We start from the raw sequence: 14,568 nt of genomic DNA, 5'->3' as shown, positions 1-14,568 counted from the left end.
TCCTGCTCTGCTCAAGACTACAAGGAACTACAAAAGGTTGTGAATGTAGCCCAATCCATCACTCAAACCAGCCTCCCATCCATTGACTCTGTCTACACTTCCCGCTGCCTCGGCAAAGCAGCCAGCATAATTAAGGACCCCACGCACCCCGGACATTCTCTCTTCCACCTTCTTCCTTCGGGAAAAAGATACAAAAGTCTGAGGTCACGTACCAACCGACTCAAGAACAGCTTCTTCCCTGCTGCTGTCAGACTTTTGAATGGACCTACCTTGCATTAAGTTGCTCTTTCTCTACACCCTAGCTATGACTGTAACACTACATTCTGCACTCTCTCCTTTCCTTCTCTATGAACGGTATGTTTTGTCTGTACAGTGCGCAAGAAACAATACTTTTCACTGAATGTTAATACATGTGATAATATTAAATCAAATCAAATCAAATCAAATAACAGGCATCGTCTGAGTGTGGCGACTCGGGGATTTTCACAGTAACTTCATTGCAGTGTTAATGTAAGCCTACTTGTGACATTAATAAATAAACTTTAAACTTTTCCCCACAGGTGCTGTCAGACTTGCTGAGATTTTCCAGCATTTTCTGTTGTTGTTTTGGATTCCGGCACCCAGAGTATTTTGTTTTTGTTTTGAAATCTTTTCTTTCGGTGCCACTTTGTATTTCAGAAATTCCCGCAAGCTTATGAAAAGTGGCAGAACAGGGCGAGCTGCTGATGTGCATGGGCTGGACAGGAAAGGGTTAACACCCCTGGGTTTGGTTCCTCATGATGTGGAGATGCCGGCGTTGGACTGGGGTAAACACAGTAAGAAGTTTAACAACACCAGGTTAAAGTCCAACAGGTTTATTTGGTAGCAAAAGCCACACAAAGCTTGTGTGGCTTTTGCTACCAAATAAACCTGTTGGACTTTAACCTGGTGTTGTTAAACTTCTTACTTTGGTTCCTCAGCCAGGGTGTGTGGCGTGGGGGGAAGGGAATCGCTGTAACACGGCCAGGGTAACAGGTGTTTGGAGTTAGTTAGCAGCAATGCCTTACCCCGAGAGTCCTTTTCCTAATTACATTGAACTAAGACCAGCTTCACAGTGGCTGCTGTTGTGTCTGATAATTATGATCTGCTGTCTGAAACTTGGAACCACACACAGTGGCTCCCAAGAGGAAATGTGAGCACTGCTTACATTCCAGGCTTTGAAAATTCCTTACCTTCGTCCCACATCACCCACCCACCATTCCAACACTCACCACCATCTTCACTGAACCAATCCTCAAACACTACTTCCTGCCTGTCGGGGTCCAATTTGTCCCATGGGTATCCAGAGCCTGACCTATAACTTTGTCCTGATATCCAAGCTGAGACAAGTATGGCCATCAGATTATGAGACAATGCTCAATACTGAAACTAACCTTCTCACCCATAGAACCCTTGGTTTAAACTAGTGGTTTAGCCAGAGGTGACTGGACACATAGATCGTGGAATCCTACAGTGCAGAAGGAGGCCATTTGACCCATCGAATACCACCCTGGCCTTATCCCAATAACCCCATGCATTTATCTTAGCTAGTCCCCCTGACACTAAGGCGCAATTTAGCATGGCCAATCCACCTAACCCGCACACTGAGAACTAGGAGATGTGTGTAGAGGCTTCTTGTGGCTCAGTGGATAGCACTGTCAGCTGAGAATGGAGGATTATTTGTTCAGAAGCCACTCGATGGATTTAAACACAGAATCAAAGCTGACACTCCTAGAACAACATTGATGGAGTGCTGCAATGATGAAATGCTGTGCTTTAGATATCAAGTCAAGATCCCATCTCTCCTTTCAGCTGAACACAACAGATTCTGGGGCCTCGATTTCACAAAGAACAAAGGGGAACCCACCAGTGGAATGATACAGAGTAAAGCTCCCTCTACACTGTCCCCCATCAAACACACCCAGGACAGATACAGCATGGGGTTAGATACAGAGTAAAGCTCCCTATACATTGTTCCCATCAATCACTCCCAGGACAGGTACAGCACGGGGTTAGATACAGAGTAAAGCTCCCTCTACACCGTCCCCATCAAACACTCCCAGGATAGGTACAGCACGGGGTTAGAAACAGAGTAAAGCTCCCTCTACACTGTCCCCATCAAACACTCCCAGGACAGGTACAGCACAGGGTTAGATACAGAGTAAAGCTCCCTCTACACTGTCCCATCAAACACTGTAAGAAGTCTCACAACACCAGGTTAAAGTCCAACAGGTTTATTTGGTAGCAAATACCATAAGCTTTCGGAGCAATGCTCCTTCGAAGGAGCATTGCTCCGAAAGCTTATGGTATTTGCTACCAAATAAACCTGTTGGACTTTAACCTGGTGTTGTGAGACTTCTTACTGTGTTTACCCCAGTCCAACGCCGGCATCGCCACATCATGACTCCCATCAAATACTCCCAGGACAGGTACAGCACGGGGTTAGATACAGAGTAAAGATCTGGATTAGATCTCTCTCTGTAAATTCTTGTTAAAGAGAATCCTCATTATCAATCTTCCTGTACAAGATGGCCTCCATTCCTGGGCCTCCTTGTTGGAGAGATGGCCTCATTGTGGTAGTGGGGTGTTGTACACAAATTAGTGACTGTGTTTTCTAAATTGAAACAATGACTGGACTTCAAATGGACTTCACTGGCAGTGTGGGACTTTGGAGCATCCTGAAGACATGGAATGCACTGAAATCCAAGCCTTCCTCACTCTGTATGGCCTTAAAATCATAGAATCATACAGTGCAAAAGAGGTCCTTTTGTCCATTGATTCTGCACCGGCATGCGAGAAACACCTGTACTTCCACCTCATCCCATCTACCAGCACTTGGCTCATAGCCTTGAATGTTATTATGTGTGAAGTGCTCATCGAGGTACTTGTTAAAGGGTGTGGGGCCTTGCAGAGCGAGAATTTGCTGATGTATTAGGGGCCTCTCGGGAGCATGTTCCCAGTTTGAGTTGTTTTGCCACATGCAAACCCATTCCAGATCCCCATCAAACACTCTCATTGCTGTCTGATTGCGGCCTACCCAAGCTCCTTTGGCCCTGATATCCTCTCCATTAGTGCACTCATCACCAACTTGGCAATTGGCCATTATCCCGATTGAACCTGGGTTCCAGCCAATCAGGGAATTGATTTTCAAATTGGATTGGCTTTCTCTGTGTAAACATTTAGTGGTGTGACTGTCACTCAAATTCACAAATGACCTCTGAAGCCAGTTTGGTTCTCATAACCAGTTTGAGAAGAGTGATACTGGGGCTGGACTGGGATTGGTCTGTGCTGTTGGCCAGTGGCACGGTGGCACAGTGGTACAGTGGTACAGTGGCCTGGTGGCATAGTGGCATGGTGGCACAGTGGTGAGCACTGCTGCCTCACAGCGTCAGGGACCCAGGTTCAATTCCTACGATATTGAGGAAAGATATTAGCACAGATATTGTGGAATCTGTATGGGTCTAGTCAAGCAACAACAAGGGGCAAACAACATTTGTGGGGGTGGTTTACAGACCACCAAGCTGTTGTGGCAATGTTGGGAAAAGCATTAGACAGGAAATCAGAGATGCATGTGTTAAAGGAACATCTGTGATTATGGGCAACTTTAATCTCCATATAGATTGGGAGAGTCAAATTAATCACAGTACAATCGAGGAGGAATTTCTGGAGTGCATACGGGTGGTTTTCTGGAGCAATATGTTGAGGAACCAACAAGGGAACAGAGCATCTTGGGCTGGGTGTTGTGCAATGAGAAAGGATTAGTTGGCAATCTAGTTGTGAGAGAACCCTTGGGATGAGTGTCCATAACATGGCAGAATTCTTTGTCAAGGTGGATAATGATGTCATTGATTCTGAGACCAAGATCCTGAATCTCAATTAAAGGGAACTATGAATTGGCCATGATGGACTGGGAAACGTTACTGAAAGGAAAGACAGCGGACAGGCAATAGCAGACATTTAAAGAACAAATAGGTGAACTCCAGAAGTTGTTTATTCCTGTTTGGCGTAAGTGTGGTAAGGGGATTGTGGCCAAACCACGGCTTACAAGGGAAATTAGAGATGGGGTAAGATTCAAAGAAGAAGCATGCAAATTGGCAAGAAAAAGCAATAGGCCTGAGGATTGGGAGCAGTTTAAAATTCAACAGAGGACTAAGGGATTGGAATTTTTTGAGGATGTAACTGGTCGAGTTGACTGGGGAGAACAAGTGGATGTGGTTTATTTAGACTTTCAGATGGCTTTCAACAAGGTCTTACATAGCAGACTACTATGTTAAATCAAAGCACATGGAATTGCGGGTAACGTCTTGAGATGGATAGAAAGTTGGTTAGCAGATAGGAAGCTAAGAGTTGGCATAAATGGGTCTTTTTCTGATTGACAGTCAGTGACTAGTGGGGTTCCCCAGGGATCGGTGCCAGGACCCCCAACTATTCATATTATATATTAATGATTTGGAAGAGGGAACTGTATGTATTATTTCCAAATTTGCGGACGATACAAAGTTGGGTGGGAGGGTGAGCTGTGAGGAGGATGCAGAGATGCTTCAGTGTGATTTGGACAGGCTGAGTGTGTGGGTATCTGCATGGCAGATGCAGTATAATGTGGATAAATGTGAGATTATCCACTTTGGTAGCAATAATAAGAAGGCAGATTATTATTTGAATGGGTGTAAATTGAGAGAGGTGGATACTCAGCAAGACCTTGGTGTCCTTGTGCATCAGTCACTGAAAGTAAGCGTGCAGGTACAGCAGGCAGTAAAGAAGGCAAATGGTATGTTGGCCTTCATAGCAAGAGGGTTTGAGAATAGGGATGTTTTGCTGCAATTGTATAGGGCTTTGGTGAGGCCACACCTGGAGTATTGTGTGCAGTTTTGGTGTCCTTATCTGAGGAAGGATGTCCTTGCTATAGAGGGAGTACAGCGAAGGTTTACCAGGCTGATTCCTGGGATGGCAGGTCTGTCACATGAGGAGAGACTAAGTCGGTTAGGATTATATTCACTGGAGTTTAGAAGAGTGAAAGGAGATCTCAGAGAAGCTTAGAAAATACTAATAGGCTTAAACAGGGTAGATTTAGAAAGAATGTTCCCGATGGTGGGGGAGTCCAGAACTAGGGGTCATAGTTTGAGGATAAGGGGTAAACCTTTTAGAACTGAGGTGAGGAGAAATTTCTTCTCCCAGAGGGTGCTGAATGTGTGGAATTCACTCCCACAGAAAGTAGTTGAGGCCAAAACGTTGTCTGATTTCAAGAAGAAATTAGATATAGCTCTTGGGGCTAAAGGGATCGAGGGATATGGGGGGGGAAAGGGGGATCAAGATATTGAATTCAATGATCAGCCCATCGTCAAAAACAAAGAGCAGGCTCGAAGGGCTAAACGGCCTATTCCTGCTTCCAGTTTCTATGTTTCTATTCCAGCCTTGGGTCACTGTCTGTGTGGAGTTTGCACGTTCTCCCTGTGTCTGCGTGGGTTTCCTCCTACACTTCAAACATGTGCCGGTTAGGTTGATTGGCCATGATAAATTGTCTCTTAGTGTCAGGGGGACTAGCAGGGTAAATACGTGGGGTTACAGGGATAGGGCCAGGATGGGCTGAATGGCCTCCTTCTGCATTGTAGGATTCAATGATTGCCAACTCTCTGGGTGATAGAACTCCGAAGATTCACAACCCTTTGGGTGAAGATATTTCTCCTCATTCAGTCCTAAATAGCCAACTCATTATTCTGAGACTGTGACTCCTTGTCCAAGAATCCCCAGCAAGGCTTTTGTCAGCATCTATAGTGGCTCGGTGGCACATGTTTAGCACTGCTGCCTCAGCGCCAGGGATCCAGATTCAATTCTGGCCTTGGGTAACTGTGCGGAGTCTGCACGTTCTCCCCATGTTTGCATGGGTTTCCTCCGGGTGCTCCGGTTTCCTCCCACAGTCCAAAGATGGGCTGGTTTGGTGGGTTGGCTGTGCTAAATTGTCCCTTAGTGTCCCAAGATGTGTAGGTTAGGAGGATTGGCCGTGTAAATGTGTGCGGTTACAGGATATGGTGAGGGATGTGGTCTGCCAGAGTTGGTGCAGACTCGATGGGCCAAATGGCCTCTTCTGCACTGTAGCGATTCAATGATTCTATGACCTGAACAATTAGAAAATTCTGAGTGAGAATATAAGATATAGGAGCAGGTGTAGGCCATTCGGCCCATCAACAGACAATGCCTCATCTGATACCTCAACTCAATTTTCCTGCCTGAACACCATATTCGTTGATTCGTTAAATACAAAAAAGGATCAAACTCAACCTTGAATCTATCCAAACTCTGAGCATCGACGACAACAGCAAATTCCAGAGATTCACAACCCACTGAGTGAAGAGAGCTCTCCTCGTCTCCGAGCTGAGAGCCTGAGCCCTCACCTGGGGGCCGTGATCCTGGATTCTACTCTCGATAGCCAGAGAAAATGGAGCCTCAGCTTCTCCCCTGTCAGCCTGTGAGACATTTCCTGTCTCAATGAGATCGTCTCTCATTCTTCCCAACTCCAGAGAGTATAGGACCGTTCAAATCAATCTCTCCTCTTAGGAACGTCTACCGCAGTCAAACTCAGTGTGTGTGGAACCCGTACCCCAGTGAGAGTCAGTGTGTGTGGAACCCGTACCCCAGTGAGAGTCAGTGTGTGTGGAACCCGTACCCCAGTGAGAGTCAGTGTGTGTGGAACCCGTACCCCAGTGAGAGTCAGTGTGTGTGGAACCCGTACCCCAGTGAGAGTCAGTGTGTGTGGAACCCGTACCCCAGTGAGAGTCAGTGTGTGTGGAACCCGTACCCCAGTGAGAGTCAGTGTGTGTGGAACCCATACCCCAGTGAGAGTCAGTGTGTGTGGAACCCGTACCCCAGTGAGTGTCAGTGTGTGTGGGACCCGTACCCCAGTGAGAGTCAGTGTGTGTGGAACCCGTACCCCAGTGAGAGTTAGTGTGTGTGGGACCCATACCCCAGTGAGAGTCAGTGTGTGTGGGACTCGTACCCCAGTGACAGTGAGCGTATGTGGAACCCGTACCCCAGTGAGAGTCAGTGTGTGTGGGACCCATACCCCAGTGAGAGTCAGTGTGTGTGGAACCCGTACCCCAGTGAGAGTCAATGTGTGTGGAACCCGTACCCCAGTGAGAGTTAGTGTGTGTGGAACCCGTACCCCAGTGAGAGTCAGTGTATGTGGAACCCGTACCCCAGTGAGAGTCAGTGTGTATGGAACCTGTACCCCAGTGAGAGTCAGTGTGTGTGGAACCTGTACCCCAGTGAGAGTCAGTGTGTGTGGAACCCGTACCCCAGTGAGAGTCAGTGTGTGTGGGACCCGTACCCCAGTGAGAGTCCGTGTGTGTGGGACCCATACCCCAGTGAGAGTCAGTGTGTGTGGGGTCTGTACCTCAGTGAGTCAGTGTGTGTGGGGTCTGTACCCCAGTGAGAGTCAGTGTGTGTGGGACCCGTACCCCAGTGAGAGTCAGTGTGTGTGGAATTCGTGCCCCAGTGAGAGTCAGTGTGTGTGGAACCCGTGCCCCAGTGAGAGTCAGTGTGTGTGGGACCCGTACCCCAGTGAGAATCAGTGTGTGTGGAACCCGTACCCCAGTGAGAGTCAGTGTGTGTGGAACCTGTACCCCAGTGAGAGTCACTTTGTATAGAACCCATACCCCAGTGAGTGTCAGTGTGTTTGGGACTCGTACCCCAATGAGAGTCAGTGTGTGTGGGACCCGTGCCCCAGTGAGAGTCAGTGTGTGTGGGACCTGTACCCCAGTGAGAGTCAGTGTGTGTGGGACCCGTACCCCAGTGAGAGTCAGTGTGTGTGGGAGCCGTAGCCCAGTGAGAGTCAGTGTGTGTGGGACCTGTACCCCAGTGAGTGTCAGTGTGTGTGGGACCTGTACCCCAGTGAGAGTCAGTGTGTGAGGAACCCGTACCCCAATGAGAGTCAGTGTATGTGGAACCCATACCCCAGTGAGAGTCAGTGTGAGTGGGACCCGTACCCCAGTGAGAATCAGTGTGTGTGGAACCCGTACCCCAGTGAGAGTCAGTGTGTGTGGAACCCGTACCCCAGTGAGAGTCAGTGTGTGTGGGACCCGTACCCCAGTGAGGGTCAGTGTGTGTGGGACCTGTACCCCAGTGAGTGTCAGTGTGTGTGGGACCTGTACCCCAGTGAGTGTCAGTGTGTGTGGGACCTGTACCCCAGTGAGTGTCAGTGTGTGTGGGACCTGTACCCCAGTGAGTGTCAGTGTGTGTGGGACCTGTACCCCAGGGAGTGTCAGTGTGTGTGGGACCTGTACCCCAGTGAGTGTCAGTGTGTGTGGGACCTGTACCCCAGTGAGTGTCAGTGTGTGTGGGACCTGTACCCCAGTGAGTGTCAGTGTGTGTGGGACCTGTACCCCAGTGAGTGTCAGTGTGTGTGGGACCTGTACTCCAGTGAGTGTCAGTGTGTGTGGGACCTGTACTCCAGTGAGTGTCAGTGTGTGTGGGACCTGTACCCCAGTGAGTGTCAGTGTGTGTGGGACCTGTACCCCAGTGAGTGTCAGTGTGTGTGGGACCTGTACTCCAGTGAGTGTCAGTGTGTGTGGGACCTGTACTCCAGTGAGAGTCAGTGTGTGTGGGACCTGTACCCCAGTGAGAGTCAGTGTGTGTGGGACCTGTACTCCAGTGAGTGTCAGTGTGTGTGGAACTCATACCCCAGTGAAAGTGAGTATGTGTGGAACCCGTACCCCAGTGAGAGTCAGTGTGTGTGGAACCCGTACCCCAGTGAGAGTCAGTGTGTGTGGGACCCGTACCCCAGTGAGAGTCAGTGTGTGTGGAATCCATACCCCAGTGAGAGTCAGTGTGTGTGGAATCCATACCCCAGTGAGAGTCAGTGTGTGTGGGACCTGTACCCCAGTGAGAGTCAGTGTGTGTGGGACCTGTACCCCAGTGAGAGTCAGTGTGTGTGGGACCTGTACCCCAGTGAGAGTCAGTGTGTGTGGGACCTGTACCCCAGTGAGTGTCAGTGTGTGTGGGACCTGTACTCCAGTGAGTGTCAGTGTGTGTGGAACTCATACCCCAGTGAGAGTGAGTATGTGTGGAACCCGTACCCCAGTGAGAGTCAGTGTGTGTGGAACCCATACCCCAGTGAGAGTCAGTGTGTGTGGGACCCGTACCCCAGTGAGGGTCAGTGTGTGTGGAACCCGTACCCCAGTGAGAGTCAGTGTGTGTGGAATCCATACCCCAGTGAGAGTCAGTGTGTGTGGGACCTGTACCCCAGTGAGAGTCAGTGTGTGTGGGACCTGTACCCCAGTGAGAGTCAGTGTGTGTGGGACCTGTACCCCAGTGAGAGTCAGTGTGTGTGCGACCCGTACCCCAGTGAGAATCAGTGTGCGTGGAACTAGTACTCCCATGAGTGTCAGTGTGTGTGGGACCCGTACCCCAGTGAGTGTCAGTGTGTGTGGGACCCGTACCCCAGTGAGAGTCAGTATGTGTGGGGCCCGTACCCCAGTGAGTGTCAGTGTGTGTGGGACCTGTACCCCAGTGAGTGTCAGTGTGTGTGGGACCTGTACCCCAGTGAGTGTCAGTGTGTGTGGGACCTGTACCCCAGTGAGTGTCAGTGTGTGTGGGACCTGTACCCCAGTGAGTGTCAGTGTGTGTGGGACCTGTACCCCAGTGAGTGTCAGTGTGTGTGGGACCTGTACCCCAGTGAGTTTCAGTGTGTGTGGGACCTGTACCCCAGTGAGTGTCAGTGTGTGTGGGACCTGTACCCCAGTGAGTGTCAGTGTGTGTGGGACCTGTACCCCAGTGAGTGTCAGTGTGTGTGGGACCTGTACCCCAGTGAGTGTCAGTGTGTGTGGGACCTGTACTCCAGTGAGTGTCAGTGTGTGTGGGACCTGTACCCCAGTGAGTGTCAGTGTGTGTGGGACCTGTACCCCAGTGAGTGTCAGTGTCTGTGGGACCTGTACTCCAGTGAGTGTCAGTGTGTGTGGGACCTGTACTCCAGTGAGTGTCAGTGTGTGTGGGACCTGTACCCCAGTGAGTGTCAGTGTGTGTGGGACCTGTACCCCAGTGAGTGTCAGTGTGTGTGGGACCTGTACCCCAGTGAGTGTCAGTGTGTGTGGGACCTGTACCCCAGTGAGTGTCAGTGTGTGTGGGACCTGTACCCCAGTGAGTGTCAGTGTGTGTGGGGTCTGTACCCCTGTGAGTGTCAGTGTGTGTGGGACCTGTACCCCAGTGAGTGTCAGTGTGTGTGGGACCTGTACTCCAGTGAGTGTCAGTGTGTGTGGGACCTGTACCCCAGTGAGTGTCAGTGTGTGTGGGACCTGTACCCCAGTGAGTCTCAGTGTGTGTGGGACCTGTACCCCAGTGAGTGTCAGTGTGTGTGGGACCTGTACCCCAGTGAGTGTCAGTGTGTGTGGGACCTGTACCCCAGTGAGTGTCAGTGTGTGTGGGGTCTGTACCCCTGTGAGTGTCAGTGTGTGTGGGACCTGTACCCCAGTGAGAGTCAGTGTGTGTGGGGTCTGTACCCCAGTGAGTGTCAGTGTGTGTGGGACCCGTACCCCAGTGAGTGTCAGTGTGTGTGGGACCCGTACCCCAGTGAGTGTCAGTGTCTTTGTATTCCAAGGTTCTTTATTCTTTATATGGATTTGGGCATTGCTGGCATCATCAGCATTTGTTACCCGTGCCTAATTATCCTTGAAGTGAGTTTCTCGCTTGGTCATTTCAGAGGGCAGTTAAGTATCAACCACATTGCTGTGGCTCTGGAGTCACGTGTAGGCCAGACCGGCTAAGGATGGCAGATTTCCTTCCCTAAAGGACATTAATGAACCAGATTGGTTTTCTCAACAATCGATGTAAACACCTCATGGTCACTATTACTAAGCCTGGTTTGATATTCCAGTTGCAGCAACTGAATGCATACCCATGGTGGGAGAATCCTTACGCCCAATGCATTAGCCTGTGGGTGTTTGCATTACTTGTCCAGTGATGTTGCCCCTGCACCACTCTCTCCCCTTTAAGCCAGATCCTTCTCTCGGAGTTGAGGGTAAAACTGTCCAAAAAAAAAGTTGTTCAGCAGCAGCATTTGCTGGTATTGTGAAGGTTGGTGTAATGCTCCCTCTGAACCAGGTCACTGAGACTGCCATCTTTGACACCGTGCCATCTCGGACATTGGACAATATCCAATCTGAAACTGATATCAGCAATTCACTTTTCGATGGCCAAAAAGATGTATTTTCGTTCATGACCACAGTCGCTGAACTCCAGAAGTGTGTTGTGAGAGAGAGATTGAGGTTTAGGGCAAAGAGAGACAAAGAGAGACAAAGAGTACGGCCCCTTTCCTGTACCAACTGACATCACTGTAAATACATCACATGGAGAAAGCAATGCAGAAACAGGCCATTTGGCCCAACTCATCTCTGCTGGAGTTCAGGATCTACCTCATGCTTTACCTCCCCTATCAGAACATCTTTCTATCCCTTTCTATTTCATGTATTTATTCAACTTCCCCTGAAGTGTATCTGAACTATTCACATCAATTAGTCCCCGTGGTGGTGAGTTCCACATCCTCAAAGAAATTTAGTCCTAAGCCACTTATTGGATTTATTTGTGATTGTCTTATGTTAATGACCTCTGATTTTAGGTAAGTTTCGGATGTCGGGGGATCCACAATCGATGTCAATCGGAAAGCTCTTTATTATCCGTATCTTCTAACACCTTTGTTACAGTTTGAGAAATTCATGCCAGAGCAACATTTTCCCTGAAAGCGAGATTCTTTCGTTCTCCATTGAGATGTAACATAAGCTTACGGGAAAGTAATAAAATTGCCAGATAAGGGCACGCTGTCGCTAAACTGAAGAAACAGCACGTCGCTAATTTCTCGTGTGTCCCTCAGCGCCTTTGTGAGCAGACTGTTTTCCTATTCCAATTTGGGTTTTTTTCAGAAATAATCCCTCTCCCCGCAACTTATTCTGCAGTTAATTAGCAAACCTGACCAGTGATTATTGCGACAGGACGTTCTATCAGAGGCAGTGAAGTTTAAGGTCTTGTCCAGGCAGACAAATAAAGGCTCGCTTTGTCTTTTCGAGACAATCGAAATAGTAAACACTGAAGATTTGCTGTCAGCATTCCCACAGGATTATCCTCAATATTCATTTCCTGCTATAAACCTGGGGTCATTTCTGAGCGGGAAAGAGAATGGGGGTTTGTTGAAAATAAATTGCTTTACCTCCTTCAATGACCACTGGTTCGAAAAGCCCAAATTGCTCCAGTACTTTGACAAAGAGGGCAAACACCACGAGAACTGCTATCACCTCAAGTCCATCGAATTCCATGGTGTGGTGCGACCATTCCGGCTCCCGTCCAGCGCCGCGGCGACAAGTCCCCGCTCACCTTCACCCCGAACCCTCGTCCAACTCTCCGACAAAGAGGGGTAACATTTGCCGAGGGGTGTAAGGGGGACCATCGAATGCAGGCTGCAAAAGGACGTGACGGACTTTCCCCTCTGGCCTCCCCCCCTCCCCCCCCCCACCCTCCGTCCTCCCCCTCCCTGGACCTGGGCCGTCGCAGTTCAATCCGTTGGGGAGGGGGTGAGGAAGGAGGAGGAGGGGATGGGGAGGGAGCCAGAGCAAGGTTCCTGGGGTTGAGAGGAGTAGCACGTTACAACCAATCGGCCGGGAGCTGCTCGGTGCTCCAGGAGTTTGACCTGAGGCTGTGCGATCTCGGCAGGGCTGTGGGTGCTGCACTTTGAGACAGCAGCGCTGTCAGTGTGCGTGGCAGAGAGAGAGCATGCCCTCCCATCTCAATGACACCACCTACATCGATTTGCTTAATGCAGTTGCCAGGGCAACTGCTGATGGATATTTAAGCTCCTTTCCCTGTCGTGATGGTCCAAGTGGTTTTCCCTCCCAGTCTCACACACAAACACACACACTCATTCTCACACACACACACTCTCACACACAAACACACACTCTCTCTCTCACACACACACTCTCTCTCACACACAAACAGACACTCTCTCTCACACACACACACACTCTCTCTCACACACACGCACTCTCTCACACACAAACACACACACTCTCTCTCACACACACACTCTCTCTCACACACACACTCTCTCTCACACACACACTCTCTCTCACACACTCACACACACACTCTCTCTCACACACACTCTCTCACACACACACTCTCTCTCACTCACACACAAACACACACTCTCTCACACATACACAAACACTGTCACTCACACACACATTCACACACAAACACACACACTCTCACACACAAACACACACACTCTCTCTCACACACACACTCTCACACACACAAACACAGTCACTCACACACACACAAACACACACACTCTCACACACAAGCACACACACTCTCTCTCACACACACACTCTCACACACACAAACACACACACTCTCTCTCACACACACACACTCTCTCTCACACACACACACACACTCTCTCACACATACATACAAACACAGTCACTCACACAAACACAGTCACTCACACACACTCTCTCACACACAAACACACACACTCTCTCTCACACACAAACACACACACTCTCACACACACACTCTCTCTCACACACACACTCTCTCTCACACACACACACACACTCTCTCTCACACACACTCTCTCTCACACACACACTCTCTCTCACACACACTCTCACACACACACTCTCTCACACACACACTCTCTCTCACACACACACTCTCTCTCACTCACACACAAACACACACTCTCTCACACATACACAAACACCGTCACTCACACACACATTCACACACAAACACACACACTCTCACACACAAACACACACAGTCTCTCTCACACACACACTCTCACACACACAAACACAGTCACTCACACACACACTCACACACAAACACACACACTCTCACACACAAGCACACACACTCTCTCTCACACAAACACACACACTCTCTCTCACACACAAACACACACTCTCTCTCACACACACACACACACTCTCTCACACATACATACAAACACAGTCACTCACACTCACACAAACACAGTCACTCACACACACACTCTCACACACAAACACACACACTCTCTCACACACACACTCTCTCTCACACACACACTCTCTCTCACACACACACTCTCTCACATACAAACACACACACTCTCACACACAAATACACACACTCTCTCACACACAAACACACACACTCTCTCTCACACACTCTCTCTCTCACACACAAACACACACACTCTCTCTCACACACACACACTCTCACACAAAAACACACACACTCTCTCACACACACACACAAACACAGTCACTCACACTCACATACAAAGAGTCACTCACACACGCACACAAACACTGTCACACATACAGTCTCACATACAAATGCACAGATATTCTCTCTCACACACAACCAGTCACTCACAAACACACATACAAACACTGTCACTCACACAGACACACACAGTCTCACACACACACACACATAGTCTCACACACACACACATAGTCTCACACACACAAATGCACAGATATTCTCTCTCACACACAACCAGTCACTCAC

General features: G+C 49.2%; 1 protein-coding gene across 1 annotated transcript in view; it reads right to left on the bottom strand.

Annotated features, from left to right (window-relative positions):
* Positions 1-12,311, bottom strand: part of LOC144500866 (A-type potassium channel modulatory protein KCNIP2-like) — a 150,399-nt gene extending 138,088 nt beyond the window's left edge. The window contains exon 1 of the mRNA XM_078224339.1: positions 12,206-12,311. Coding sequence (XP_078080465.1) covers positions 12,206-12,311 — 106 coding nt within the window. The remainder of the gene's footprint in view (positions 1-12,205) is intronic.
* Positions 12,312-14,568: the final 2,257 nt, after the last annotated feature.

This window comes from Mustelus asterias, chromosome 11 (genome assembly GCF_964213995.1).
Source record: "Mustelus asterias chromosome 11, sMusAst1.hap1.1, whole genome shotgun sequence".
Classification (NCBI taxonomy): Eukaryota; Metazoa; Chordata; class Chondrichthyes; order Carcharhiniformes; family Triakidae; genus Mustelus; species Mustelus asterias.
The sequence above is the reverse complement of the archived record's forward strand: the minus strand, read 5'-3'. Positions and strand labels throughout refer to the sequence as shown.